Raw genomic sequence first — 27,052 nt, 5'->3', positions numbered from 1 at the left:
TTCTTAAGGTTTTAATAATATATGTATGTATTTTAAGAAGAAGAAGAAGAAGAAGAAGAAGAAGAAGAAGACTGATAGATTTTTGGTGTGCAGAAAAACATAATTCTTAACACATACACAAGAACAACTTTAGAGAACATAAGTCATTTAGAGAGAAAGAGTGAACGAAAGAAGAAAGAAAGAAAGATTTACTAACGTCTTCTAAGACCAAAATTGGCCCATGAGACTCACTAGTTGTCGGTAACGTTGTCCGGTGGAGACCAGAAAAAGGTCATGCATTCCCGGCCTTGTATGCTCTATAGTGGCATCTGATGAACTAACTAGCTAGCACATAACATATGCTCTGGTTTACTTCCTTTTGTGATGTAACACCATTTTGTGGAGTTCCCATCAATCGCCCTTGTTTGAGCTTTCGATTCGCAAACACGACCATGTTCGTAGTCAACTGACAATGCTGTGTGATTCTAAGGTTTCTTTGCGGGGCAGATTATGGGTGGGGAGTGGATCTCTATCGTGTGCCTTCTGAGTTTCTAATTTGCTTGTCAACCATATTCTTTTGTCGAGGAGAAGGATTGTCAAATCTTGGGTAAGATGGTAGTTTCGTGGTTTGTTCTGATTAACTCGTAAATCACATGTGTAGCATTGTAATTTGTGGCAAATGGATAATGTTTGTAGAACAATAGAGCTGGTTTGACATAATGGGCCCTCGATCAACTGTTTGGATAAATATACTCACTCTTCTCAACTTTGAAACCCTTTACACGAAAATCCAAATCCCATCATAAAGGGTTTTGAACATTCCTCCATTTATGATCGACAAGTTTTTTACCGATCATTAGATGTAACATCACATATGTCATATATTGCACATAGCAAATCTATTGGGTTTGCATATGATGAAACTTCAAACAAAGTAATGTGTGCATATTTGGATATTGAAACTTTATTCTTTTTCAATTGCACATTGTTGGGAGTGGCATAACAATGCAATATTTTTTCATGCGAGGTGTTATCATGCCATAATAACTCATATACCATTGGATCCTTGCAGAGTAACAATATGTCCTTGAACTTTAACTTCAATGTTTCTGAATAACAAAAAAACAATGGGATGAATTCACAAAGCAAAAGCAACAATTCTATATTCTACAAGGTTGTTTATTTGATGTGTGTAAGGAAACCATGAAAGGTCTCCATCTCCTATCAATAAATCGAATCATCTACATGCACTCCATTCCATTGACAACATTCTCCTTCTAATGAAGATATGTGTTTGTAGTTCCATTGATGCACAATGAATTAGTTTGATGCACATATTCAAGCATACGTCAAATAAAAGGTGGCATTGAAACTTGTTGGCCTCCCTCCATATTTTGATGACTTGGACCAATATCAATTAACTCATTTGGAGGTTGGAAATGAAACAAGTAGCCATGGGTGATGGCATAAAGAGTAATCTAATACAAAAAACAGTGACAACCATGTAGTAATAATGAGAGCCTATAAGCTTCAATGTGTAAATACCAACAACACCATATTAGTTCATACGCTAGCCAATAAAGGAGTTCCTAATTTGACCAAATAATTTGAGATGAAAGCTTCAGGAGTGTTCAAGGTCCTACTTGGATGACAAATGTTTAGAGATGCAAAGTTGAAACATGATTGATGTAAATATATGGAAATTTTAAGAAATGGAATTTGGGTGAACTTTGGTGCCTAAGGATTCAACAATGAACGATCTTCGTTTAGAGGGATCTCATATCTCATATTCATATGCACAATGCACGTGGATGAACTAATCATGCATTATACTCTAAAGGATAAGGTACGATTAGGGGGCTGACAATATGATTTTACGCTTAACATAGTACAAACATCAACCTTTGGAGGTGTTTTAATTAATCACTCAAGCATGAAGCATTGTGATTTTTTCCAATCACATTGGTACAAAAACTTGGGTGGATCTCGAAGTTACCGACCACATGTCCAAAACATCAATTAAGCATTCATCTTCCAATGGAGACATACGGGAGAGGCCCAAGCAAGTCGACAAACCCAAAAATCATACGAGCTTGATCGACGATCCACTCAAGTGTGAATTGCTTATTGTTATACAAGAATGATGTATTTTTGTTGGCATTGTTGATAAGAACAACACACTCTAGATCAATATAACAAACTCGTGGTCCGGGTCTAAACATTGTTACACGAAGCATTAACGTATCAGTATAGTTTGCTATTGACATTGATAGTGTTACACGAAGGCATTAACGTATCAATGTAGTTTGCTACTAAAATCAATAGTGTCATATGAGGCATATAGTTTTTTTTACTGACATCGATAGTGTTACACGAAGCATCAACGTATCGCGATAGTTCGTCACTAACATCAACAATTGCATTAACGTATCCATACAATTTGCTACTGACACCCATAGTTGCATCAACGTATTGATATAGTTCGCTATTGATATCAACAACGTACATGAAGCATTAAAGTATTGATATAGTTCGCCATTGATATGAACAAATGTTACATGAAGCGTTAACATATTGATATAGTTTGCTACCGATAACAATTATGTTATGCTGAACCGAGAAGTGATCGATGGAGAAGCCCACCGGCCTCTTGACAATTTTTGATGAAACGATATATGTAAGTCATGGCCGAGTGTTGGGCCTCGTTTGGTTGGTTGATTGGGCGGCCTAGTGTGAAACCGCCCGTGACCAGCGCAGGCACGTGTGGAAGCGTTTGGATCGATCCTCTCCCTGCGACGAAGAAGGAAGCCATGGCTTCTTCTTCTCTCTGTATCTGTCTCTGAGAAAACCCTAAAGATTAACGGAAGTTTTTACGAATTCCCTCTCCTGGACACTTATCTATTGATGGATTCTGCGCTCGATCCACCTGCTGTTTCTGAAGAAGACGACACTTTGGCCGAGTATTTAGAAGCAGAAGTTCTGAGCTTCGATTCTGCATCCAGCTCAGATAGCGAGGTAAGTAATTCTCTACGTCCCTTTCACGTTTCGTCCATTTATCTTCTGAAACGGAAACTGAAATTTGTTTTAATCTCAATTTCGATGCGTTTCTCGTAGTATTTTGATTGTATTCGCCTCTGGTCTCGTTTAAAATTTAGGAAATATAACTCCACCAGAACCTTCGGCATTTGCTGCGTTTGTATGCAGAAACGGAAGTTTTAGAGCTGTTTTAATCGTAGATTTTGAAGTGTTATCTTTTTGCTTATTGATTACATTAGTCTCAAATTTAGTAAATTTTTTTAATGCGATTAAAGAGCGATATAGGTAATTGTTACATCTTCGACTTTTCTCCCCTTGCTCTACAGAACCGGAGTTTGAACATATTTTAAGCTCAAACTTTAAAGCATTATTGAGAGATTTTGATTGTCTTCGCTTTTGACAAAAAACAGTCATTAAGTTTGAAAAGCACATTCAAAGCTTCGTTTCTGCAAGGAAACTAAAGAAACATGGATTTTGATTGTATTCACCTCGGGGTTTATCAAGTTTTATATGTTTAGATTGGTTTTTACCAATATATGGCGTAGTTGATGGTTTCCACACATTGTACCATATCCCGTTTTTAAAAAACAGTAAATTTCTTATTGTTTCTGCCCATAATGTTGTTTACAGGTTGCAGATGAAGTAAACAAGTGAGTTCCCATTTTTCTCTTTATGTGTTTTGATTATTTGTTTTATGCGTGTCTTGGAAAATTTCCATGATATGAGCTGAAAATTGTTCGTGTATGTGTGGAATTTGTTATCTGCTCTGCCAGAATGTAAACCTAGCAGATTGTGGGATGGTCATGCCTGCTCACCTTTGCAATATGAGGTGCATACTATGATAACAAATTTCCTCAAATGTTGCAATTTGTGTGTGTTTGTTTAGCAAATGTTTTAGATGAAGCATATATATCATAGGATGTGACGTTTCTTTGTTTAGCTATCATCAATGATGAAGCATTACCTTGTTATGACATGGAATTATGTAATGCATGAGGAAATGCAGATGAAATAGAAACACAAAGGATGTAGAATGAGGATGGTCTTGGCAAGATACTCTTCTAAGGTAGATAGATATTTAGATAGATAGATATTTTTAGCGTCCATAGAGAGGCCAATATTGACCCATAGGTTGCTCAATTTGTGACGGAAGTCTAAAATTGACATTCACATTTCTCTACATATGAGCATAGAGAGGAATTGAAGGATTGCTGATTGATGCACTTGGTTGTGCTTGATGAAGATGCATAGCCTTCTGTCTTTTGCCCAACATATGAAGGAAGACTGAAATGGCATTTCATTATTCCCTAGATGTAGAAGGAATCAAAATTTTGTTTTGAAGCAGATTTTCTCAAATGATTCTAAAACTTATTATGCGATTGTATGATATTCTTTGCCTGGCCCCTTGTGATTTGATTTTCCAAAACTGGGGTTTTGATGAAACTATGTTGAGAATTCTGCTTTACATGCTTCCATTGTAGTTTGTAAAGAGAACAAATAAATGGTGGCACTGACTTGGGTGCTTGCGTATTGTTGTGCATTAACTATCAAATACATGTTTCTGTGGGGGTTTCATTTTCTACACATGGTCTTTGAGCAGGAAGATACCTCCTATGTATTATCAAAGCGACGTTGTGTTGAGATACATTCAGAATCAAAGAAGAGGGGCGAGATTGATTCATCAATTGAGAGTGGAAACTTCAGCAAAATCCCTTTGGAACTCTTTCAAAATATCTTAAAGTTCTTATCATCAGAGGTTAGAAGAAGATGGCTGTTCAGTTCTTATTATGTATATTATGTTTGCATTCATGTATTAGTTTATCTGATGTGTCCATTATATCTCTCTCTCTCTATATATATATATACATGCTCTCATGTCGTATGCATTGCCACGTTCTTGCTTTAGAGGCAAGAGTGTATATCATAATGCCTCACTTAATTGAATATCTTCTTATGTACTTACATTTTCCAGGACCTTGTCAGTTGTGCAGTTGTTTGTCAGTTTCTTCGGCAAGTTGCATCCGATGAATCTCTTTGGCGAAGATTGTAAGTAGCAGTACCTTAAGTATTATTTTTGCTGCATAGGTTAGTTATGCAGAAATGAAGAAATCATATTTGTTTTAGTATTTATGAACTCCAATGTGGGTAAAGGAATGAAGTTTTTGATACATGCCTTCACATCCCTTTGGGGTAAGAACTACAAATTACAGTATAGTTACAAGTATTTCTTTTTTGAGGAGTACATGGTTGGTCTTGCTATTCACCTGTATATTCAGATCCAAAATGAACTACGAAAGGCATCTTAATGTACATCTAAGAAAACAGAATGTAGGTTTTGGTACATAATAAGGAATCCTAAGAGCTTTGGGAATAGCTTTTGTGAAATGCTTAGGAAGCTGGTTTACAGAAGATATGAAGTTTGGCTTATTGGGTCTTGCTTTCCAAACAGTACCAACCAATGATGATAATCAATCTCTTTAAACTCATGTATATCACATTTCTTGCTATGGGTCTTTGTATAGATACTGCTTGCGTTGGGGCTTACCAGCAGCTGGCAGTACAAGGCCGAGAGGTTGTGCATGGAAACAACTTTATTTTGAGGTGCTATATCTTTCCTTTGATCACCATTTTCTTTTAATAGGTATGTTTTAGGAGATTGTGAAGCAATTTTATTTGGAGGTGAACTGATAGTAAGTACAGCATTTCGTAATATTATTGGAAGTCTCACTGAAGTGTGTGTTTGCATGAAAAACAGCGTGATAAGGCAGATATGATCGAGTTTGTGAGGAATACACCTGTTGAATTTCGAGAATACTACGTACAGATGCAGGCAGCAAAGAGAAGTCAGGCTCCCCTTCCTACGCAGGTTGATATGCAATTTTGATGTACCATAACATGCATTGTGTTATGAATGTATTGGGCATTTGAAGATATATTTCTAATGGAAGTGAATAAGTAGTTTACAAGTGCCATTGTGCCATGACTTGTAATCAAATATGTTAATGATTGCATGTGATGCAGATAAAAGATGACCTTATTATCCTCGATAAAACGGTAGCTGAACAAATAACCTCTTGGAGAACCAGCCACGGGCTGCCTGATGTTTATGCTGGGTATCATGTATGCTCTGGCAAAGCTTGCTCATATTTTCAGATAGGAGATGTGTTTCTATGTGAAAAAACTGGCAGAGCGCATGGTATACTATATTCAATGCAAATGTTTTGTTATTACTCAGAAATATTACCTAGTTTTTTCATTGCCAGAAATGCCCAACTGTTTGTTTATTTCCCCAAATGCCCTCGGTCATCCCCTGAGAGTAGAATAAGATGAATTAACCTTATAATTGCTTGAGCGGCGAGTTGATGCAGGGACATTTGAGGAAATAAAGAAAAATGCAGGGGTGTTTTGAGGTTTTTCGTGTTATTCTGTTTATATTCATGTGCATTTAATTGATGTATGTTCTCATAGTATGTTAGCCTGTGTTGCTGCATTTGTTATTCTGCAGTGTGTGATGATACTTGCCGGGAAACAATACTAGATCCTTCCAATGATCTCTTAGTATGCACCATCTCTGGACGTTGTTTTGATCGTTGGTTATCAGCAGAGGAGGAGGAAGGCTCTGTAGGGATCATTGACAAGCAAACTTTTTTCGTATTTTTTTATTGTTGATTTGATTTTCTTATCATCATATTAATATGTTTTCAGGGTAATCAGCTAATGGATAATAATGCAGTATTAGAGGAGGCAGAAGAGCCTTCTATGGGGGCTGGCCGCTTAGGTAAAGTAACTGGTTATAGTTGGTTTGAACGTTCAGACAGTTTGATAATTTTGTTTGCTGTCATCTTGTCCTTTTTGACAGGGAGAGCTTATTCTCTTGGTTACAATTGTGACGATGAGAGAGAACTTGAGGCAGTGTTGAGGTAAGAATAATCTGTCTATGTTCAGTTTTTGTTATAATGTTAATGCCATATACTTCTTCTAAGGCATGCTTGAAGGAAGGAGAGGCTTACATTAATTATTTATTGCAGGGAAGTGGTCTATCCAGGTTCGAAACTGAGAAAGACATGGAGAATGCCGAAGTGTTTCTAAGATTAACAGAATTGGAATATGGGCTGTAACTGTTGCAAAGCTATGTCTCGTGATGGCTGTCTTTATAAAATGGTTATGTTAAAATGAATATCTTTGTATTGTAATATAAATATTTTCGTGCAAGGCATCAAAATGAAAAGTTTAAATGGGCTTTTATTTTAGTGTACAATAATGTTGTGGTTGTTATGAGCAAAACTATGCAAAGCATTGGTTACGGAATCAAACGAGTTTCAGTATGGTGATCGTAACTGACTTCTCAAGGAGTTCGGAATCATGCATGATAAAGGTTCCTCACCAATCTAGAAATGTATTATGACAACCTTCCTAACAGTGCGAATTCTTGTTTGTGACGACCTTGGAGCTGGATTTTACCAACCTTTTTGCTTACTGCATCTTCTTTGTAGGTTGTTGCATCGATCTTATCATAACGGTATCCCTTGACAAAGGTATCATGAGATTAGTTTGCAGAAAAGTGAGAAACAGGAATCTTGAGTGATCAGTCCCTCAATGTATGACATACAAACCTTTGTTAGGGCCCTCCTTACATTCGATCACATGCCAGCTTTACAAATCATTGTTACTTGTTACAATCTGGACGCCATAATTCCTTGTTGTGTAGGTTGCATCTATTAAAGCATGTTCTGATGGATGGTAGGCTTTGATAAGACATATGATACGCTGACCTATGAGACAATGTATTTTATCTTCTAGAGCTTTGGAAGAAGATTTTACTGCATGGTAAATTACCATCCTTGGGAATGCTTGAACTTTAATAAATATAAGGGCCCATCACCAAACTCCAATGTATCCAATAGAGGCTCATTGTAGTTTGTTTCTCTACATTGATGCAATCAATTGGCTTTTTAAAAGATAATATTGGATCTTTACATATTAAATAATACAAAGCGTTTCGATGGAACCCAAAATCGCCTTATGGCATGTGTACATTCCTAGCCATGGAGTTAAATTTGTACATGCTTGCTTAATAACCCATATGCATAGAGCTCGCCTTGTATCATTAAGTATGGTCTAAGAACACTTTTAATAAGATATCTAGATTTAAGAATAATATCTGACCATGTTGTATTAAACAACCTTTTAGAGTGTTAGGTAAAATGGTGTAGATGGCCCCAACAAGTGGTGTTGGAAGTGGAACTCTTGGCAAGGTGAGTCTAGACAACACAATGGACAAATTACATGTGGAAGTTCAAGATGGCCATCATTTTGGAATTCAAAGAATCCTTGCATATTCCTCTTATTTTAATGCAGATGCAATGGGAGTTACAGATCCAAAGAAACTAATGACCATGATCCCTCCAACTGCAATGGGTGTGTTGGCATGGATACCATGTAATATGGAAATTATGTATGCAATTTTGATGATGAATGCATGGTGAATTCTATGGCTTCAAGATGCACAATACCACCATGATCCAAAACTCGAAGAATTAATTAGATGACGACAAATGGCTGAAGTTGAGAAAGCAAAGGTGTTTTGTCACAAGGACAACACATCGATGGGACTATGTGATTGTGGCTAGGCCGGTGAAATTAAGCACAAAGTTGGTGTGGATGCGTTTATGCCTTGCCCTCATAGTTTGATGGGTGTATCGATGTCTTGCCCTCAAATAATTGAGAAGGGAATGAATTGACAATATAGTGCTTCAATATAGCTTGAGAGGGACCCGAAACCAATAGCATTCATGTGAATGAATTTACTAATGTTTGGTGATTAAGGAGGTTGTCGACCTTGCAAAGGGGTTTGTAAACTCCAAAGGCTTTTTTTTCTTCCATGTAGCCTAGTCTTGGTGAAGTTTTGATCGTTATTTTTGGTGTGCCTCTAAAAGCGTTATAATGTATTGTTGATCTTATGGCTGGGAATTTTGGCCTTTGAAAGCACTTTAGTGTTAGCCGATTCATATGGTCTGAAATTTTGTTTTATCCTTTGGAAATTTCTTTACCCAGTATGCCATGACACTTCAAGTGAAAAAGGTATTTAATTTGAGAGGTAATAACATGTTAAACAACCCTAAAACCTTTCAATGATTAAATTAATAATAGGATGTCTATTAAAACATTAACTATGACCATTGTGCAACCCTTAACAATTCAATGCACTAAAAAATCCTTAACAACCCTATGTTCTCCCTCTCATATGAAACCTTAAAGGTCTTGCGATCTCCATATTCGTAGGACCACAACCTTAAACATCCTAACCAAATCTCGAGGGTCTCTCTCCATTGACATCAGACAACTGTAACAGAATGTAAGCTTACTAGAGACTATACAAAATCTCGAGGTCTACTTATCGAATGGAATCGATGTCACAGAATGTAAGCTTACTAGAGACTATACAAAATCTCGAGGTCTACTTATCGAATGGAATCGAAACCTCGGCACAACTTAAACGTGTCCACGAAAAATCATTGCAAACCTTGAGAAGAACCCCATGTCCAAAGAGAGACGCCCTTGTTGGACACAACACATGAAACTCTTCATAAACAAATTCTGAGGTTTTGTTGTTAAGTGTCGACTCGAAAAAGAAACCAACAACTGAAGAAGGAAGAAGATAGACGAAGAACAGAGTAAGCGCTCTGTTATTCTTTCCAAGTAAGAGTGTTCGTGCGTGTTTGATTTTCTCCATCGCTTGCTTAGTAGGATTGCCATTATCGTTGCTGCCTGTTTTTCTGATCCACCGGATGGTCCATGTTTGTGCCAAACATATAAAATTTTTTTCTCCCCCATTTTAAATAAAAGTAGATTCATTTTTGTGATTATGACAGTTGGTTTGATACAGATCTTTCATGTTTACGAATGTGATCAGAACACTTAGATCTGTAAATTTTGGTTATGGTTCAGCTAACATCTTAGGAAAATTCGTCAGTTTTATTTTGTATGTTATTATATTGAGTGATTTGATTTGTTGCACTTACGATGCCAGAAGAGACACACACGCAATATACATATCAACACCACGAAAACAACGATTACTTCTCATTGAAAAGAATCAAATGATCACCTCTCATGGCTGCCTGCTCCCACAGACCAGGTCCCCCTCTCCCCCCTCCCCCTTTCCAGGTCAGGGCTACCTTTGCTTGCATTTTGAAAGATGGAGGCATTGTTGGAACCCTCAAGATTGGGGAAAGATGTTGATGCGGAGGTTAGAAGGCAAGGTTTGTTGCAAAAAAAATGTCTTGCTTGGAAACGAATTGATGGATATGTATTCCAAGTGTATAGTGTGGAGAAGTCACATGGAATGCTCAAACATCTCCTGGTGACGAATATTATGACATGGATTGCTGCCAGACAGCCAGGATTGTTGCAGAGAAACATTGTGGATATGTATTCTAAGTGTGGCATGTCTCACAAGGCAAGAGAAACCGTCAAAAAACTTCTCATGTGTGACATTGTTTCTTGTACTTCCTTGCTTTTGGGATATGAGAGTCAGGTCAAATAAATGTTATTTTGCACTTTTATAGAAGGATGAGAGCTAAGGACACTGCATCAAATATGCTCGTTTTCATTATGTTTCTTGTGGCATGTAATCATGCTGGCGTAGTGAAGGAGAGTGGAATAGTATTTGATGAGATGTGTATAGACTATGGTCTCATACCCTCAATGGAACACTAAACCTCTATGATTGATTGCCAATGTGAAAACCTTGTTGGACAAGGTGCTGCACCTTGCACTCATCTCAAGCATATTGGGTGATGTTGGAAATGGAGGAACATGGCCCTGCCAAAAATGGGTATTTGTGCAATTGATGTGGCTGGTTAAGATGTGTGCTGCCGTATATGTTTGTACAGAAAACATTATTAGTAGTGAATATTAAAGCAAACATGGAATATATCAAGCCATTGTTGGTGGACATATGCCAGTATGAATGTAGGTGTATTCAAATTTTTTGCTTTTAATTATACCCATGGTCAAAGTATGCATGTGCACGATCAATAGCTGGAAGAAATCCATCAAAAACTATCACTGGAGTGCGGCGATTTTGTATTGGGTATCAGAAGCCATTTCAAACTATACAAAGGAGTTGTTAGGAATATTGTGTGTGCCTTGATTAATACACTCTAAAGATGAGCCAATATCCTGGGGTTGGGGGCAAAAGGAAAATTGTGGGGAGCTTGTGGAGCTGAGCCCAAGCATCTAAAAAGCAGTAGTTATTTATATGTATGTATATCATGTTTGTGTCACTTCTGGTATCTTAGGATCTAATATGCAAAAAACCCTTTTTTCCAATGCATCAAAACCCTTTTCACTTGAGATTATCTGCTTGTTTTTCTTTTGATATATACTAGTTTCAATGTTTTCACTCTTCTTTCGAACACTACAGTTTATTTCAAAAAATCTTCATTTGAACCATTAATTAATGGACTTATAAACTATCTACTAGTTGAGAATTGTTGGTGTGATCAAGTACCAACGGACCACCCCACTTGACTGTGTTGCCTATGGTATGTGTGGTGTCGTTGCATAGTTAATGTGATAGGTCAATGTAACTGTTAGGATTTGCAGTGACCTTTTATAGAAAGGGTAGCCTTAGCTAATTGCACTCAGAGGTTTTGCACATGAAGACTTTTGTCTCTTCCATTTTGAGTTCCTGAATGAGTTGGTCTTTGTATTATGCATCTTATATATGTGCACAGTTTTAACATTCTGTGTGGGAATTTATGAATAAATAGTGTACTTGAGTTTTTGCCAGCATTTTTGAACTATACTGGTTTTATGAATATAAATTTCACAAAAATTTGGCTTATGATGTCAGAAAACATGTTTTTCAGCTATTGAAATGCATGTTAGTTGATGTTTTGTTGGTGTTTTAAATATCTGTTAGTTTATATGTGTATAATTTCGAGAAAGATAAATGTTTATTGCCCAAAAGACTTTTTTTGCAACCAAGCAAAATATCTGATAATTGAGATTATTGCCAATATATAATGCCCAAAAGACTTTTAAACAGTTGACTACTTATTTTTTATCCTTATTTTTATAAGCTCCTTAAACTTTGAGTTGTATCATTAGATTCACCATGCTGTATTTACTGCCATATTAATTGCTAGTGGTCATACAAATTTTTTTCATAGGACATGAACACAGTTGTTCGAACTTTAGAACTACCAAATACAGTTTCTTGAAACACTCTAAACCCATTTAAATCATGGATAGAGATTGGGGGTTGATAAATATTGGACTTTGTCAAACCACCCAACAGAGAGATTGCATTAGTGTTACACTGATGGCCATGACAACATGATCACATTACATGAACATGCATATGGTATAGCATATCCTTTTTGTTACAAATTATAGGCTGTAGTATTGGACTGATTGTTTAGGAAGAGATACAATCATGGTTGACAAAAAGGACCATGCATGTTTATTGGCTATCCATAGCCACTTTTCAATGAATACAGTCTATTACTGTATCGTCTTCAAATTGTTGCATGAAGGCTCTTAGACGTGTATCATTTCTCTAGGCGTGGCATGCTTTGGTTGAAAGTGATTTTTTTTCATTTTTCAATAATAGCTTGCACATAGTTTCCACCAGTATGCTCATAATTGTAACATTAGCCCCCCTCAACTTTTCTTTATGGCATCTGCTATGTGCAGGGACAATTCATAAGTGGTATATCTTTTCTTTAGGCATGTCAAGTTATGGGTATCTTGATTGATTAATTTGTCCAGTCCTATTCTACTCTTCAATTTATTTATTAATTTGTTAGTAAAACTTCCAAATCTGAAATCTCCAAGAGACATATCAGTGTTCTTTATATCCTTCTGAAAAACAGAAATGAGGAAGGCATAGTTTGTAGATTTAAATTTCTGAATGAGGCAAAACACCAAATCCCCATAAGTTTCCATACCAGACAATTTCTGTGGTTAAAATTCATAGAAGCTCAAGGATATTCTGGTGAATGTCCACCATGTCGGGTATTTTGGTGTTTTAATTTTTCCATTCAACTTGCGTTGGCCTGTGTGCAAGTTTCTTTCGTGGATGCATCACTAGGTATAGTCTATTGACTGTGAACAGGGGTAGAACTCACATCATTTTTCATGCATACATGCAAGCTTGATTTTGGTCTTTTGTCTCTTATAAAACATTTATCGACTACAGAACTAGTAAGATGGCTAGGCGAATAATCGAGAGGAATCTCCAGAATCCAACTTTGCAAAACATTTATGTTGTTCTCCGGGCTCAAGTCAATACTTGGCACAAAATCATCCTGACGACAATTCTTATAATATTAGCTCCAGTACTCATCTTTGCAGCATGGAAACCCTTATTGTTTGTGAAAACAATCAGAACTCAAGAGAGTAATATTCCTCTCTATGCATTGTCTGGAAGGTTGGACTATATAGAGGAAACTCAAGTTGTATGGCAAGTTCCATCTGCATCATTATTGGCTAGTCCAAAGGCTATTTTGTTTCTTGCTCATGGATGCAATGGAAGAGCAACATTTTTTTGGGATAAAAGCACCAACTGTGCTGAGTGCCTTGGACTCCCAGAGGAGAGAGTCATTGTTATGCATGCTCTAACAAAGGGATATGCTGTGATAGCAATTTCAAGCACCAGAGAATGTTGGAGTATATCTAGTGATAAAGCCAAAGTTATGAGTATTCTTTCTTTTTGGATAAAGGATAAGGGACTTGAAGGGCGTCCAATTGTAGCATTGGGTGCATCATCGGGTGGATTCTTTGTATCTGCTTTAGCTCGAGAATATAAATTCGAGGCTATAGTGATAATGATCTCTGAGGGGCTGTTTCATAAAATGAAAATCGGTAGAAATTATCCACCAACATTGTTTGTACATATGGTCAAGGATAAAAGGAGGGTGTCTCTTATCAAGAATGCAATTGACATGCTTAGAAGCAAAGGAATCGATACCAATGAGATTAAGTGTTACCCACTAATTGTCACACCGGATTATTTCACCAAAATTCCGGGTCTTGATTCAATGATGTCTCATAAGATATACAAAGTCTTCAAGGAGACTGGTGTAATTGGTGATGATAATTTCATGAGATTGGATGGTCGGGCAATGAATTGGATGATGCCTTTAAAAGAAAGGCAAGTAATGCCTGGCAACTATTACAAGCTTTGGGACATGCACGTGCAAGAGCTTCTCAATCTTGCCTATGGATTTCATGAGATGACTAGCGTTCAATCAAATGAGATATTTGAATGGCTTAGTTCCCAAATGTCAAAGCAAGGTGTTTGATTTTTGTACATGGTTCAATGTGTTTTGTCATTATTGATTCATTATCCTTCTTAGCTGTGTATAAATGCTTTGTATCTGTAGGATATGCAAACAACTAGATGCGCTTTGGATCTGTTCTATAACCAAAGAAAGCTTTGGAGTAATGCTTTCTCCATATCCAACTTGTACAAAATTGAACCCTTTGTCCAAATGTAGTCTGTTGCACTATTGCACCTTTCGTGGATTAATGCAGTTGTATGTATTCCAAGCAACAGATATGTTTCTTGTTTTACAATGCGTGTTGATCAAATGCGTGCTATTGGCTGGGACAGCGATTCATGTTAAATGAAAGTTTAAGCAAGCATTATGATATTTACCAATTCATGTTAAATGAAAAGATGCAATTTGTGTGTAATCATTTGTCTTAAATCATGCCATTGTGCAATCACACCATTGTATTTGAAGTAAAATACTTTTTTTTGAAGAAAACCAAAACATGGGGGTTAGAATTTGTGACAAATCTCTCTTGTGAAGTTTTTATTGATTTTGATTGAATATAGTTGCTTCACACAGGGTTATCTCTCAACGTTCATTATACTATTATGAAGCATCCTAAAGATACGTCAATGATTCTATTGTGTATTTTAATATATAAGTTTCTATGAATTTGACTTAATGGATTGGATTATGCATATGCATTGATATTTGCTATTGCATTTATGAGATCATCACATGTCCACTCATTTCCTTGTTGGGATATCTAGGAAACATGAGTTGTAATGTCAAAGACGGAGATAGCTTTTCAATGGCTTCCCTAGTTGCCTAAAATGCAATAGTTTTTTTTTATGAATGTAAGAAAGAAGAAATTGGAATTGAGGACTATTCTTCTTGATTCTAACAATAATGCATGACCAGTTTGATTTATTCATTTCATGTAATTTCATTGTTTACATGCTACTTTTCATGTTGTGCCACAGTTTACCAATTTAAACTACGAACAACATTCATGATGAACCAAATTCATAGTCCAAAATCCACAAGATACTTATGGGAGGGTAGACCATCTAGTCTCGAGGTTTTATAGGAAGAGTGAACTTACATAAAGGTCAATCCTTAGGAGGGAGAAGTTGTTTTTTGCGGTGCTAAGATGTGGTAATTGCGAAAATCAATTTCCCGTTGTAGCATATGTACATGCTGTAGTAATTCATGGGAGTGTAAATTACCTTGCTATCTCTTCGTCTGTAGTGTGAACCGACACCATCATTAAAACCCTCGACATCACTTAGATGAATTGTATGAGATAAGGCCCTTCATCTGAATAAGACCTTAGATCTTGTAAACTAGAATCCTCATTGAGGAAAATCCTACACCCTCAAGGAGAGATAAACCCTAAAACCCATTCAATAACCCAAGTTCCAACATCTTAATAAGACCTTAGATCTTGTAGACTTGAACCCTCATTGAGCAAGATCCTACACCCTCAAGAGAGATAAACCCTAAAACCCATTCAAGAAGGAAGGAAACCCTAACTAAACCCTAAACCCTAGAGAGAGACAGAGACAGAGACACAGAGAGATCTATTCATTTTCGTCTCATTTTGTAACATAACACTCTCTTTTAAGCTAACGATTATGGCGAAGGAGACGATGAATTTGAAGAATAAGAAGAAGAAGAAGAAGAAGAAGCGATGGAGCTCAGCGTCCTTCTACGACCTTAACCTCGCCATCGATGGTCTGTCTCCCACCCTCAAATCCTCTCTTGTCACCACTGCTCTACAGTTAGGTTACTCCGGCATCGCCCTCAACCACGTCATCAAAGGTGCCATGTCTTCTTCCTCTGATCTCTGCAATATCTCCTCTGTCAACCTCCCAGCAATCGCTTCAGATGATGGTTCAGAGATCGTTAGGTCTGCCCATTTCCATAGAGAAGTTCTCCATGGCGTTGTTGGTGCAGAGAACACCAGTGGTTCTTTAGCTACCGGTAAAAGAAGAGGTTCCTTTAGACAATATCGCCGCCTCACCCTCGTTGTAGATAATGCGATGCAGGCTGCTTCTTTGAATCCCGCGAATCCATTACTAAAGTCTTATGATATTGTGGCTATTCGGCCTGTGGAGCAGAGGGTGTTTGAACAAGCTTGTGGTCATTTGGAGGTAAGCCAACTTCTTTATCTTTGTGATGAATTGTATAGTTCTTTAATTTTGTGAAGAATGATGGGTTGGTGTATCCGAACATGTATATAATGCCCGTAGTGGCTCATTGTAAAGTTGATGATGGATTAACCATTTTCCTCTTGTGCTTAATACTTCCATCCACCTCTTGTGGATTTTCATATGGACTAATCCCTCAACTCTCTTTACAAACTTCTGTCCTCTCAAATACATCCACGCAACACATTGCTTCTGCATACATAATTAGGAAACCCTAATTATCTTCGGGAGTCTAGACACATGACCTTGGAATATATGGTGATGTTTTAATGTTGGAGAGTTTTTGATGATTCAAAGGAGAATATAAAGATCATAATATTTTGACGTACTTGGGATGCCAGACACGTGTTCTTGGAATAAGATGATGATATTTTCGCATTATGGGATTTTCGTGGAGGGTGTAGCCACTTGTAGCTAATTTTTTCTGCTTATGTCTTGCAATTCCAAAATAACTGGCAAATGTCTCCTCTTCGTGAGAGGATTCAAGAGTTTTTGATGATTCAAAGGAGGAAACAATGGTGATTCAAGCATTATGGGAGCTAGGGTGTAGCCACTTGTGCCTCGTGTATTTTGCTTATGGTTACGCATTGAACATACATATGCTCTTAAGAGGCAGGGGAGCAGAGAATTCGTGTGAAAGAATTGGGTGATTGATTGATAGTAGGAAGAATTACGGATGGCCATTAAAACTTGACATCAAGGTGTATGATGCTCATCCTTGATCTCCTGATTGAAATAGACTGTAGACATGCGGGTAGGGAGGGGTCTCCATGCTCCATTGTCAATTTCAAAACCATCACTATAACTGTGGAAGATGGTGAAGAGGTATAGACACGTAAGAGTGTAACACGCGTCACGTTTTATGCTCGATTATAATGAAAAAGAAACACAAGAAACACACACAATGGCACAACAAAGATTACACAAGATTTAACGTGGAAAAACCCTCAATGAGGGAAACAACCACGGGACAAAAGTCCAAAACCAATCCACTATCACCAAAGAGATACAACACAAGTACAAATTCTACTTCTAGATATACTAGAAATAAGTAGAGATGTGTAGCATAGTACTACCGACAAAGATGGTACAATAATCCAAAGGGATAAGATTATCTCTCAAGCATATAAGAGAAAAGAAGAGAGAAGAAAACCCGGATAAGAACGTCCACAAGTCGAAGTAGTAGCCGCGTAGATCTCACGTTGAGTAGTGGAGATGGAAAGGAGATTGGGAGTAGATGAGTTGAGCACCAAGCTTCACCAAGCTTCACCAAGCTTCACCAAGCTTCACTATGCTTCTCTATGCTTCACACTCCTCATCCCTTTTTTTTTCTTTCTCACCTCTTCCCATATATATATATCTCCTTTCCACCCTCTCTTCTCTTTGTCTCTCTCAAAAACAAAAACGGTCGTTTTGTTTTGTTTTCCTCTTTATTATTATTATTATTATTATTCTTTTCTTTCTTTACTCACTAAAAAACGTAACTTACATTTACCCTTTTAAAGAAATAAAGTAAGGGTAATAATTACTAAAGAAACAAAACTTTCGTTTTGTTTTATATTACTATCTAATAATAATAATAAATATTATTAAAAAAAGAAAAGACAAAATAGTGACCGGATACATTAACAATCTCCCCCTCCGGTCACACAAGGAGAGAATTGCTTGTGTATCAATTTATCTCCATTCCGGCAAGCTTGGCACATAGCTCAAGCTTCTCCCTTGGAACCACCTTTGTTAGCATGTCAGCAACGTTGTCATCAGTATGAACTTTATCTAGTTGCAACATTTGCTCCTCGATCGCCAATCGTAACCAATGATACCTTACATCAATGTGTTTTGTCCGTGAGTGATACATTGAGTTCTTGCTTAGGTCCATTGCACTTTGACTGTCACAAAAAACCACATAAGTTAATTGGCTCAAACCCAATTCTAAAAGAAACCTTTTCATCCAAAGCATTTCTTTGCCAGCCTCAGTTGCTGCAATGTATTCAGCTTCTGTAGTGGACAAGGCAACACACTTTTGCAATTTGGATTGCCATGATATAGCTCCCCCTGCAAAAGTAAATAAGAAACCGGATGTAGATTTCCTACCATCAAGATCTCCAGCCATGTCCGCATCTGTAAAGCCTTCAAGAATTGGTTTAGAACCTCCAAAACAAATGCACAACTTAGATGTACCTCTCAAATACCGTAAAATCCATTTTACGGCATTCCAATGAGATTTACCAGGGTTAGAGAGATACCTACTCACTGTACCAACTGCATGTGCAATATCTGGTCGTGTGCTAACCATAGCATACATTAAAGATCCAACCGCCGAGGCATAGGGAATCGATGACATCTCATCTCTTTCCTCCTCGGTAATTGGACAACATTTCCTACTCAATTTAAAGTGAGTGGCAAGAGGAGTACTTACCGGTTTCGAATATTGCATGTTGAACCTTTCGAGGATTCTTTCTATGTACGTTTCTTGTGAAAGCCACAATTTCTTTGATTCTCTATCACGAGTTATTTGCATACCTAAAATGTGCTTAGAAGGCCCTAAATCTTTCATGTCAAAAGTTTTAGATAACTCCACTTTTAACCTATTAATCATATTTAGGTCTTGCCCAACAATTAGCATATCATCAACATACAAAAGAAGTATAATAAAATTACCATCCTCAAATTGTTTAACATACACACAATGGTCCGCATTAGTTCTTTTATAACCTTGATTCACCATAAAAGAATCAAACTTTTTATACCATTGGCGCGGTGCTTGTTTTAGGCCATAGAGACTCTTTTTCAACCTACATACCAAATGTTCTTTCCCTTTCTCTTTAAAACCCTCTGGTTGTTCCATGTATATTTCCTCATCTAGGTCACCATGTAAAAAAGCAGTTTTCACATCTAATTGTTCAAGTTCAAGGTTTAAACTAGCTACCAAACCTAACACAATTCGTATTGAACTTAATTTCACAACTGGTGAGAAAATTTCATCAAAGTCAATTCCTTTCTTTTGACCATATCCTTTTACTACCAAACGAGCTTTATATTTTATAAAGTTATCATCACCCCTTTTCAACTTAAACACCCATTTATTTTTCAAAGCTTTCCTACCCTTAGGAAGTTCAACTAGCTCAAATGTGTTATTCTTTTTCAAAGAATTAATTTCTTCATGCATGGCCTCTACCCAACTATCTTTGTCTTTAAGAGTTTGCACATCATGAAAACTTTCCGGTTCACCGTCATTAGTGAGTAAAACATATTCAGAGCTAGGATACCTCATGGATGGTCGTCGTTCTCTAGTAGATCTCCTTAAAGGTTGATTTGCCACCTCTTGTAATGGGAGTTCCTCCCCCCGCTCAAGACCTGTCTCTGGCAAAACAACATCATTACTAGCATCATCTATAATCAACGGCTCAACAACATCCTCATGTTGCTCTTCTTGTTGTGAGGCACTCTCTTGTGTATCATCATCCATCACAGGAATTGGTTCAATATCTACTAGGTCACCATCTGAAGGGGTATTTGACCTTTCCGCCTTGTCAATGTCCTCAATGGTTTGGTCTTCGATGAACACTACGTCACGACTCCTAATAAGCTTCTTTCCCACAGGATCGTAACACCTATAACCAAAATCATCTTGACCATATCCAATAAAAATGCATTGTTTAGATTTAGCATCTAACTTTGATCTTTCATCCTTGGGTATATGCACAAAACACTTACACCCAAACACACGTAAATAATCATAAGAGACATCTTTACCATACCATACTCTATTTGGTACATCACCTTGCAATGCGGTAGTAGGAGATAAATTAATGATATGTGCAACAGTATTCAAAGCCTCACCCCAAAATGATTTAGGTAACCTTGCATCTGAGAGTAAGCACCTAACTCTTTCAACTAAGGTTCTATTCATTCTTTCGGCCAAACCATTTAATTGGGGAGTCTTAGGAGGGGTTCTTTGATGTTTGATACCTTGCTCTCGACAATACGCATCGAAAGATCCACAGTATTCGCCACCATTATCGCTACGAATACACTTCAGTTTCTTCCCTGTTTCTCTCTCAACAAAAACATGAAACTCTTTAAAAACATCAAAAACTTGATCTTTTGATTTCAACATTCGAACCCAAAGCTTCCTAGAATGATCATCAATGAAAGTAACGAAATAAAGTGCTCCACCCATTGACCTTACCTTCAAGGGTCCACACACATCAAAATGCACTAGATCGAGTATACCTTTTCGTCGAAGAGAAGAATGCTTAAAGGAAACCCTCTTAGCCTTCCCTGCCAAATAGTGATCACATGTATCTAACTTCACATCTTTTAAACCTGGTAGGACGTTCTTTTTTGCTAGAAAGTCAAGTCCCTTTTCACTAATATGGGACAATCTCTTATGCCACAATTTTGAAACATCTTGATTTTCAACTGCATTGACAAAGTCAATAGTGACAGAAGCTTGCAAAAGATATAGACCATTATGACAACATTTATTAGCTTTCGCAATAATCATAGAACCCTTACAAATTTTCCACTTACCATTTTGAGACGCATGACTATAACCCTCGTCATCTAATGTACCTGTGGAGATTAGATCCAATCTAATATCGGGCACGTGTCGTACTTGATGTAGAATCAGCTTGAATCCCGTGTTGGTTTGCAAGCAAATGGTTCCTGTGCCGACTACCTTTGCAAATCCATCATTCCCCATCTTCACAACACCATAGTCACCTGGAGTGTAAGATGAGAAAAAATCCCTTCTGGACGTAACATGGTGGGAGGCACCACTATCAAGAACCCAAGTGGTTTCATGGCTACTTATGTTAACTTCATTGTAACTTGTACATACAACAAGTAAATCATTAGAGGAAGCAACATTAACAGAATCGATATTGTCATTCACATTTTTCTTATCTTTCATGTAGTTCGACACCTTATTTTCCTTCTTCCATTTGAAACAATATTTCTTTATGTGACCTGTCTTACCACAAAAATGACAAACTAAATCTTTATATTTAGACTTTGACTTACTTCTACTTCTACCTTTGTTGTTTCGGTCATCACTCCTCTTTTGGCTTCTTCCTCTATTTTCTGCAACGAAGGCGTCCATGTTTGATGTTGCTCCTTGCGTCCTTCGCTGAATTTCTTCATTTAGAATTCCACTCTTCACAAGTTCAATTGTCATGCCTTCCTTAGGAGCCGCACTAGCTAGAGTAACCCTAAATGTTTCCCATGACTCGGGAAGAGTATTTAGCAACCATAAAGAAAGAACTTCTTCTTCAAACTTTATACCCATGCTAGACAATTGATCAAAACATCCTTGAAACTCATTTAAATGATCTAAAACCGACTTATTTTCTTTATAAGTCAAATGCATTGCTTGTTTAAGTAAAAACAACTTATTGTTACCGGTTCTAGAAGCATATAAGGTTTCTAATTTATTCCACAAAGTCTTTGCATTTGTTTCATTCACAACATGATTCAAGACATTATCTCCTACCCATTGACGAATGAAACCACATACTTGTTCATTTTCAAAATCCCATTCCTCATCATTTTTCTTTTCGGGTTTAATCTTTGCGAATATAGGTAAATGCATATTTTTAACGAAAAGCAAATCTTTCATTTTTCCTTTCCATTTTTGATAGTTCGTGCCATTTAAAACAACCATTGTTGATGTGTTTGCCTCCATTTATAATCGAGCAAAAAAAAACACAACCTCCGCTCTGATACCACTAGAAGAGGTATAGACACGTAAGAGTGTAACACGCGTCACGTTTTATGCTCGATTATAATGAAAAAGAAACACAAGAAACACACACAATGGCACAACAAAGATTACACAAGATTTAACGTGGAAAAACCCTCAATGAGGGAAACAACCACGGGACAAAAGTCCAAAACCAATCCACTATCACCAAAGAGATACAACACAAGTACAAATTCTACTTCTAGATATACTAGAAATAAGTAGAGATGTGTAGCATAGTACTACCGACAAAGATGGTACAATAATCCAAAGGGATAAGATTATCTCTCAAGCATATAAGAGAAAAGAAGAGAGAAGAAAACCCGGATAAGAACGTCCACAAGTCGAAGTAGTAGCCGCGTAGATCTCACGTTGAGTAGTGGAGATGGAAAGGAGATTGGGAGTAGATGAGTTGAGCACCAAGCTTCACCAATCTTCACCAAGCTTCACCAAGCTTCACTATGCTTCTCTATGCTTCACACTCCTCATCCCTTTTTTTTTCTTTCTCACCTCTTCCCATATATATATATCTCCTTTCCACCCTCTCTTCTCTTTGTCTCTCTCAAAACAAAACGACCGTTTTTGTTTTGAGAGAGACAAAGAGAAGGTGGAAAGGAGATATATATATATATGGGAAGAGATGAGAACAAAGTATGAGAGTGTGAAGGAGAGTGAAGCATTGTGAAGCATAGAGAAGCTTAGTGAAGCTTGGTGGAGCTTGGTGAAGCTTGGTGCTCGACTCATCTACTCTTAATCTTCTTTCCATCTCCGCTACTCAACGTGAGATCTACACGGCTACTACTTCGACTTGTGGACATTCTTATCCGGGTTTTCTTCTCTCTTCTTTTCTACTATATGCTTGAGAGATAGTCTTATCCCTTTGGATTATTGTACCATTTTTGTCGGTAGTATTATGCTACATATCTCTACATATTTCTAGTATATCTAGAAGTAGAACTTGTACTTTGTGTTGTATCTCTTTCTTGATAGTGGATTGGTTTTGGACTTTTGTCCCGTGGTTGTTTCCCTCATTGAGGGTTTTTCCACGTTAAATCTTGTGTAATCTTTGTTGTGCCATTTTGTGTGTTTCTTTTTTCATTATAATCGAGCATAAAACGTGACGCGTGTTACACTCTTACGTGTCTATACCTCATCAGATGGTGGTCACCCTTTTTTCTTTGAATGACATAGAAATGGCAATAGATCAGTTTGGTTGAGCCCCATCATTTCCTTGAATGGTCCCCAACATGTGGGGTTTGGGTCATATTTGAGGAATCAAATGTAGATTTCTCTCTCTCTCTCTCACGCACACACACACACACACACACACAACAAGAAGTGATAATTGAAGATGTGGTCTCGTCTATGATCATATATCACCATAGCAAGTATTGAAGCCGAAGATTAGAAGATGTGGATAATGTAAATTGCCTAGTAATGAAACATTCTCCTGGACATACAAGTGGCCCAAGGAACAGAGGATCAGAGGGACTTACAAATTCAATTATATGTTATGCATATATCAACCTCCGTTTTATACCAAAATCTGATATTTTTAGCATTCTGTACTTACTACTGTTTGAGTAGGTGGATATTATCTCATTAGACTTCAAGTCGTCAATCCGATTACGAGCACCCTCTGTAAAGGCTGCAATTGAGGTATATGCTTTTTCTTCGTTTCAGTGGATTCATTTATAATTTTGAAAAGTCCTTTTTTATGATGTGGTATATTTAATGCAGAGGGGTGTTTTTTTTGAGATTGTTGTAAGTGGAGCATTTCAAGATATAAAAGCGCGGAGACAGTTATTTGCCAATGCACAGGTATATTGCAAATGTTGAAGAAACTCATGATTAAAAAAGGTTTCTTAATTACTTGATTCAAATGATGCTAATAATGCAAATATTGTGATAAAGTAATTCGAAGTGGTATTTATTTTAGCATTTGTAACTATGTAGATATCCTACTTAGTATAGTAATAATGCAATATTTTCTGATTAGTGACTGGCAGAGAGATGATTATGAAAGCTTTCTAAAGTGGTTCAAAGTGGAAATGTGTCTTATCATTTTCTGATTTTATAATTAATTTTAGACATGCTAATGAGTTGATAGTTAAGGAGGTTTTAATATTGCAATAATATAGTCCGCTGTGGAAATAAGCTTGTTTGTTAATATTTTGTACTGAATTATAAAAAAAGGCGATTCTAATTAGTAGACAACTGAGCAGGTATTACAGGGTTTGACCCGCGGGCGGAACATCATTATAACAAGTGGTGCGCAGCGATGGATGGATTTGAGAGGTCCCAATGATATTGCCAATCTAGGAACCATGTTTTCATTTTCAAGGGAAGATGCAAAAGCTTCAGTTTCAAAAAATTGCGAGTAATTCATACTCTCTTTTTCAATCTCAATCTTCGTTCTTTGTTCATTTGGCCACTATGTTAGTCTTTTAGAGGTGTTAATATGTCTTTTTTCTTTTGTTCAATCATTCTTTCATATTCCGTTGTCTACTAATTGGAATCGTCCATCCATCGCTGAGCACCAAAACTCTCATATTCAGTTGTCCAAAACTCTTAGGTTCTTGTGAAAAAAAATATTAACATATAAGGTGGTGTTTTTACTCTGTATGTTTTCAGAAGCGTTATCATGCATGGTCTAGAAAGAAAGAAGTTCAAATCAGCTTTCATAATCGACAGAGCCCCATCGTCAGGGCAGGAATCTGGTGAAGGTGATGCAATGTGGTTTGATGTTCCTATGGTTTGGGACCCCTTATCGAATACGAAGATGGAAGAAGTGTATGTATTACCTGAGATTCAAAACGAATGCAATGGGTTAATCAATAATAATAATGACAGAATGAAGATTTCGGATGCTTTCACATCACAAAGTTTGGACACAGAATTTCCTCCTTATGATAATGAAGAAGAAGAAGAAGAAGAATCTGGTTTCCTTGGCATTGATCCAAGTTTTGATATGGGTTTAGATCATAAAAAAAAACGGAAGAAGCTAAACGTAGAGAAGCCACCCAAGCAAAAGCATAAACAAACAAAGAAGGAATCAATGAAAGGGTAACGGAAGGTTAGCACATTGAGGACATTTTTTATTTTTCATCTCCCAAATGAAGACACTTCAGTTTATTTCTTATGGAATTGTCTCATGTGACAATTGTTTCAGCCTCCAGAAAACATCAATATAAATAATTTTCTTCTTTCTTCCATGCGCTTCTCACCATTATCCTGGGAAGATGTTGGATGGCCAGATCAGATGTTAATTTCTTCATGTATATCTTTCATTCCTTTGTATATATGTTACCCTTGCAAGTATGACCTACCCTCTCATATGCACAATCTTGAAAGATAATAGAATTATAGTAAATTATTGTCTGGCCAACAAGTTTATATACCTTTTTTTGCATGCCCCTATCTAGAGACAATGTGAGAAAACAATCTTTGTGTTAAGTATATATGCTAGTGGGAAATTGTCTTTCTTATAAATCCATGCGGTTGTAATTAAATCTCAGTAACTATACCTATTTCCTTGATGTTATGTAGAATGCTGCGCTTGCATTCAAATCTCAATAACCACCCTATGTTGCAAAAAGCAGGGATTTGTGCAAATGACTTTCTTGCATCTCCCTCATAACCTCATGAATTGGGATATAAGTAACAACCTTACTTATTCAGCTACATGTAACTGGAAGAATGCAATTAGAGTTTTATTCCCTTCAAAGCACTTCAAAAAGTACAAGCACATATTGAAAATAAGGACAATGTTCAAAAGTTGCCCTCAGGCCACATTGGGGAATTTGGTGATTATTTGAAAACAAATTTCTTTCATCCAAGTGGATCCAATATATCTAGAAATGGTTTGCAAACCACTTGTGAATAAAATCAATACTAAAGTGGTGTCATGTGCATTAATGATCCATGAGAAAGAACCTTTTATATGCGGGTCTATTTATGCGCTTACGTAAACGTTAGAGTAAACCATCAATAGCATAATATTTTGTTGAAGTAATTCTAACCCATAATTGGTAAATGTTAGAGTAAACCATCAAATTGGAGTCGTCGACAATTTTTTCCTGTTGTGTTCAATTGGTGGCTCACATAAGGTCTAGGAAAAATCCATTTTCTCCTCTTTGGGTTGGGTATAAGATGGTTGTTACCATAGAAGCTCATGCATCCTTTTGGATGCGAAATTCTTTAGTCCAATCCGGGATCTAAGATTTGGGCCTTTAACTATATGCACTCTTTGTTATTCAAACAACTTGCTACATTCTTTTCTACATCTAAAATTCTTTTGGGAGTTAAAATAAAGGTCATGCTTTCTTTGTGAACGTTTTGATAAATTATCGGTAGTAACCTCCAAAAACCTGTGAATCCTTATAATGCCTTTTGGTTTTCTGGTGGGGGCAATTTGAGGATCAAGTTGATTTTGGATTCATTAGTTGATTGTCATCATTGGATACAACATGAGTATTAAGCCAAGCTTTACCCAAAATTAATAAATTGAGTATATTTTAAGACAATTAATATTGTCAATAATGCTTGAGTAAGGTTCAAAGTTTATTCCATGAAGAGTTACAACAAAGCTCATCTACATATGATCCACAATCCATGAATTGGATAATGAATTATATACAATGTGATGTCTACTACATTTTCAAAACATAAACAAACTTTACACTCCAATTGTCTCATGAGTCTCTTGATGGAGAAAAAACTCGCCCTAAGATTGTCAAAAATCAAATGACAATGATAACATGGGGAACTTTTAAAAAATTAAGGAATAT

General features: G+C 36.9%; 3 protein-coding genes across 4 annotated transcripts; all 3 read left to right on the top strand.

The window, feature by feature from the left end:
- The first annotated feature begins 2,778 nt into the window (after positions 1-2,778).
- LOC147855858 (F-box family protein) lies at positions 2,779-7,260 on the top strand. The gene is made up of 10 exons (XM_087330626.1): positions 2,779-2,994; positions 4,616-4,771; positions 4,988-5,061; positions 5,538-5,616; positions 5,771-5,881; positions 6,037-6,211; positions 6,521-6,636; positions 6,721-6,793; positions 6,875-6,935; positions 7,044-7,260. Exons 1-10 carry the CDS (start codon positions 2,884-2,886, stop codon positions 7,102-7,104), a joined length of 1,017 nt encoding a protein of 338 aa, XP_087186752.1. The 5' UTR covers positions 2,779-2,883; the 3' UTR covers positions 7,105-7,260.
- Positions 7,261-9,585: 2,325 nt separating this feature from the next.
- LOC147855857 (uncharacterized) lies at positions 9,586-14,681 on the top strand. Of its 2 annotated transcripts, none has more exons than XM_087330407.1 (3): positions 9,586-9,689; positions 13,226-14,322; positions 14,412-14,681. In XM_087330407.1, exons 2-3 carry the CDS (start codon positions 13,236-13,238, stop codon positions 14,426-14,428), a joined length of 1,104 nt encoding a protein of 367 aa, XP_087186533.1. In that variant the 5' UTR covers positions 9,586-9,689; positions 13,226-13,235; the 3' UTR covers positions 14,429-14,681. The 2 variants fall into 2 exon arrangements, with proteins under 2 accessions (XP_087186533.1, XP_087186532.1); XM_087330406.1 differs by having other exon boundaries at positions 9,620-9,714.
- A 1,245-nt stretch (positions 14,682-15,926) lies between these two features.
- GAF1 (Polymerase/histidinol phosphatase-like protein) lies at positions 15,927-25,472 on the top strand. Its single transcript, XM_087330715.1, has 5 exons — positions 15,927-16,459; positions 23,850-23,921; positions 24,003-24,083; positions 24,488-24,642; positions 24,897-25,472. The coding sequence occupies exons 1-5, from the start codon at positions 15,941-15,943 to the stop codon at positions 25,330-25,332; spliced, it is 1,263 nt and encodes a 420-aa protein (XP_087186841.1). The 5' UTR covers positions 15,927-15,940; the 3' UTR covers positions 25,333-25,472.
- The last annotated feature ends 1,580 nt before the right edge of the window (positions 25,473-27,052 follow it).

The sequence above is a fragment of the Azolla caroliniana genome, unplaced genomic scaffold (assembly GCF_043228905.1).
Source record: "Azolla caroliniana isolate FFs.n. ecotype wild unplaced genomic scaffold, voAzoCaro1.0.p SCAF_14, whole genome shotgun sequence".
In the NCBI taxonomy this organism is placed as follows: domain Eukaryota; kingdom Viridiplantae; phylum Streptophyta; class Polypodiopsida; order Salviniales; family Salviniaceae; genus Azolla; species Azolla caroliniana.
Note: the sequence above shows the minus strand (reverse complement) of the source record. Positions and strands in the feature narration are given on the sequence as shown.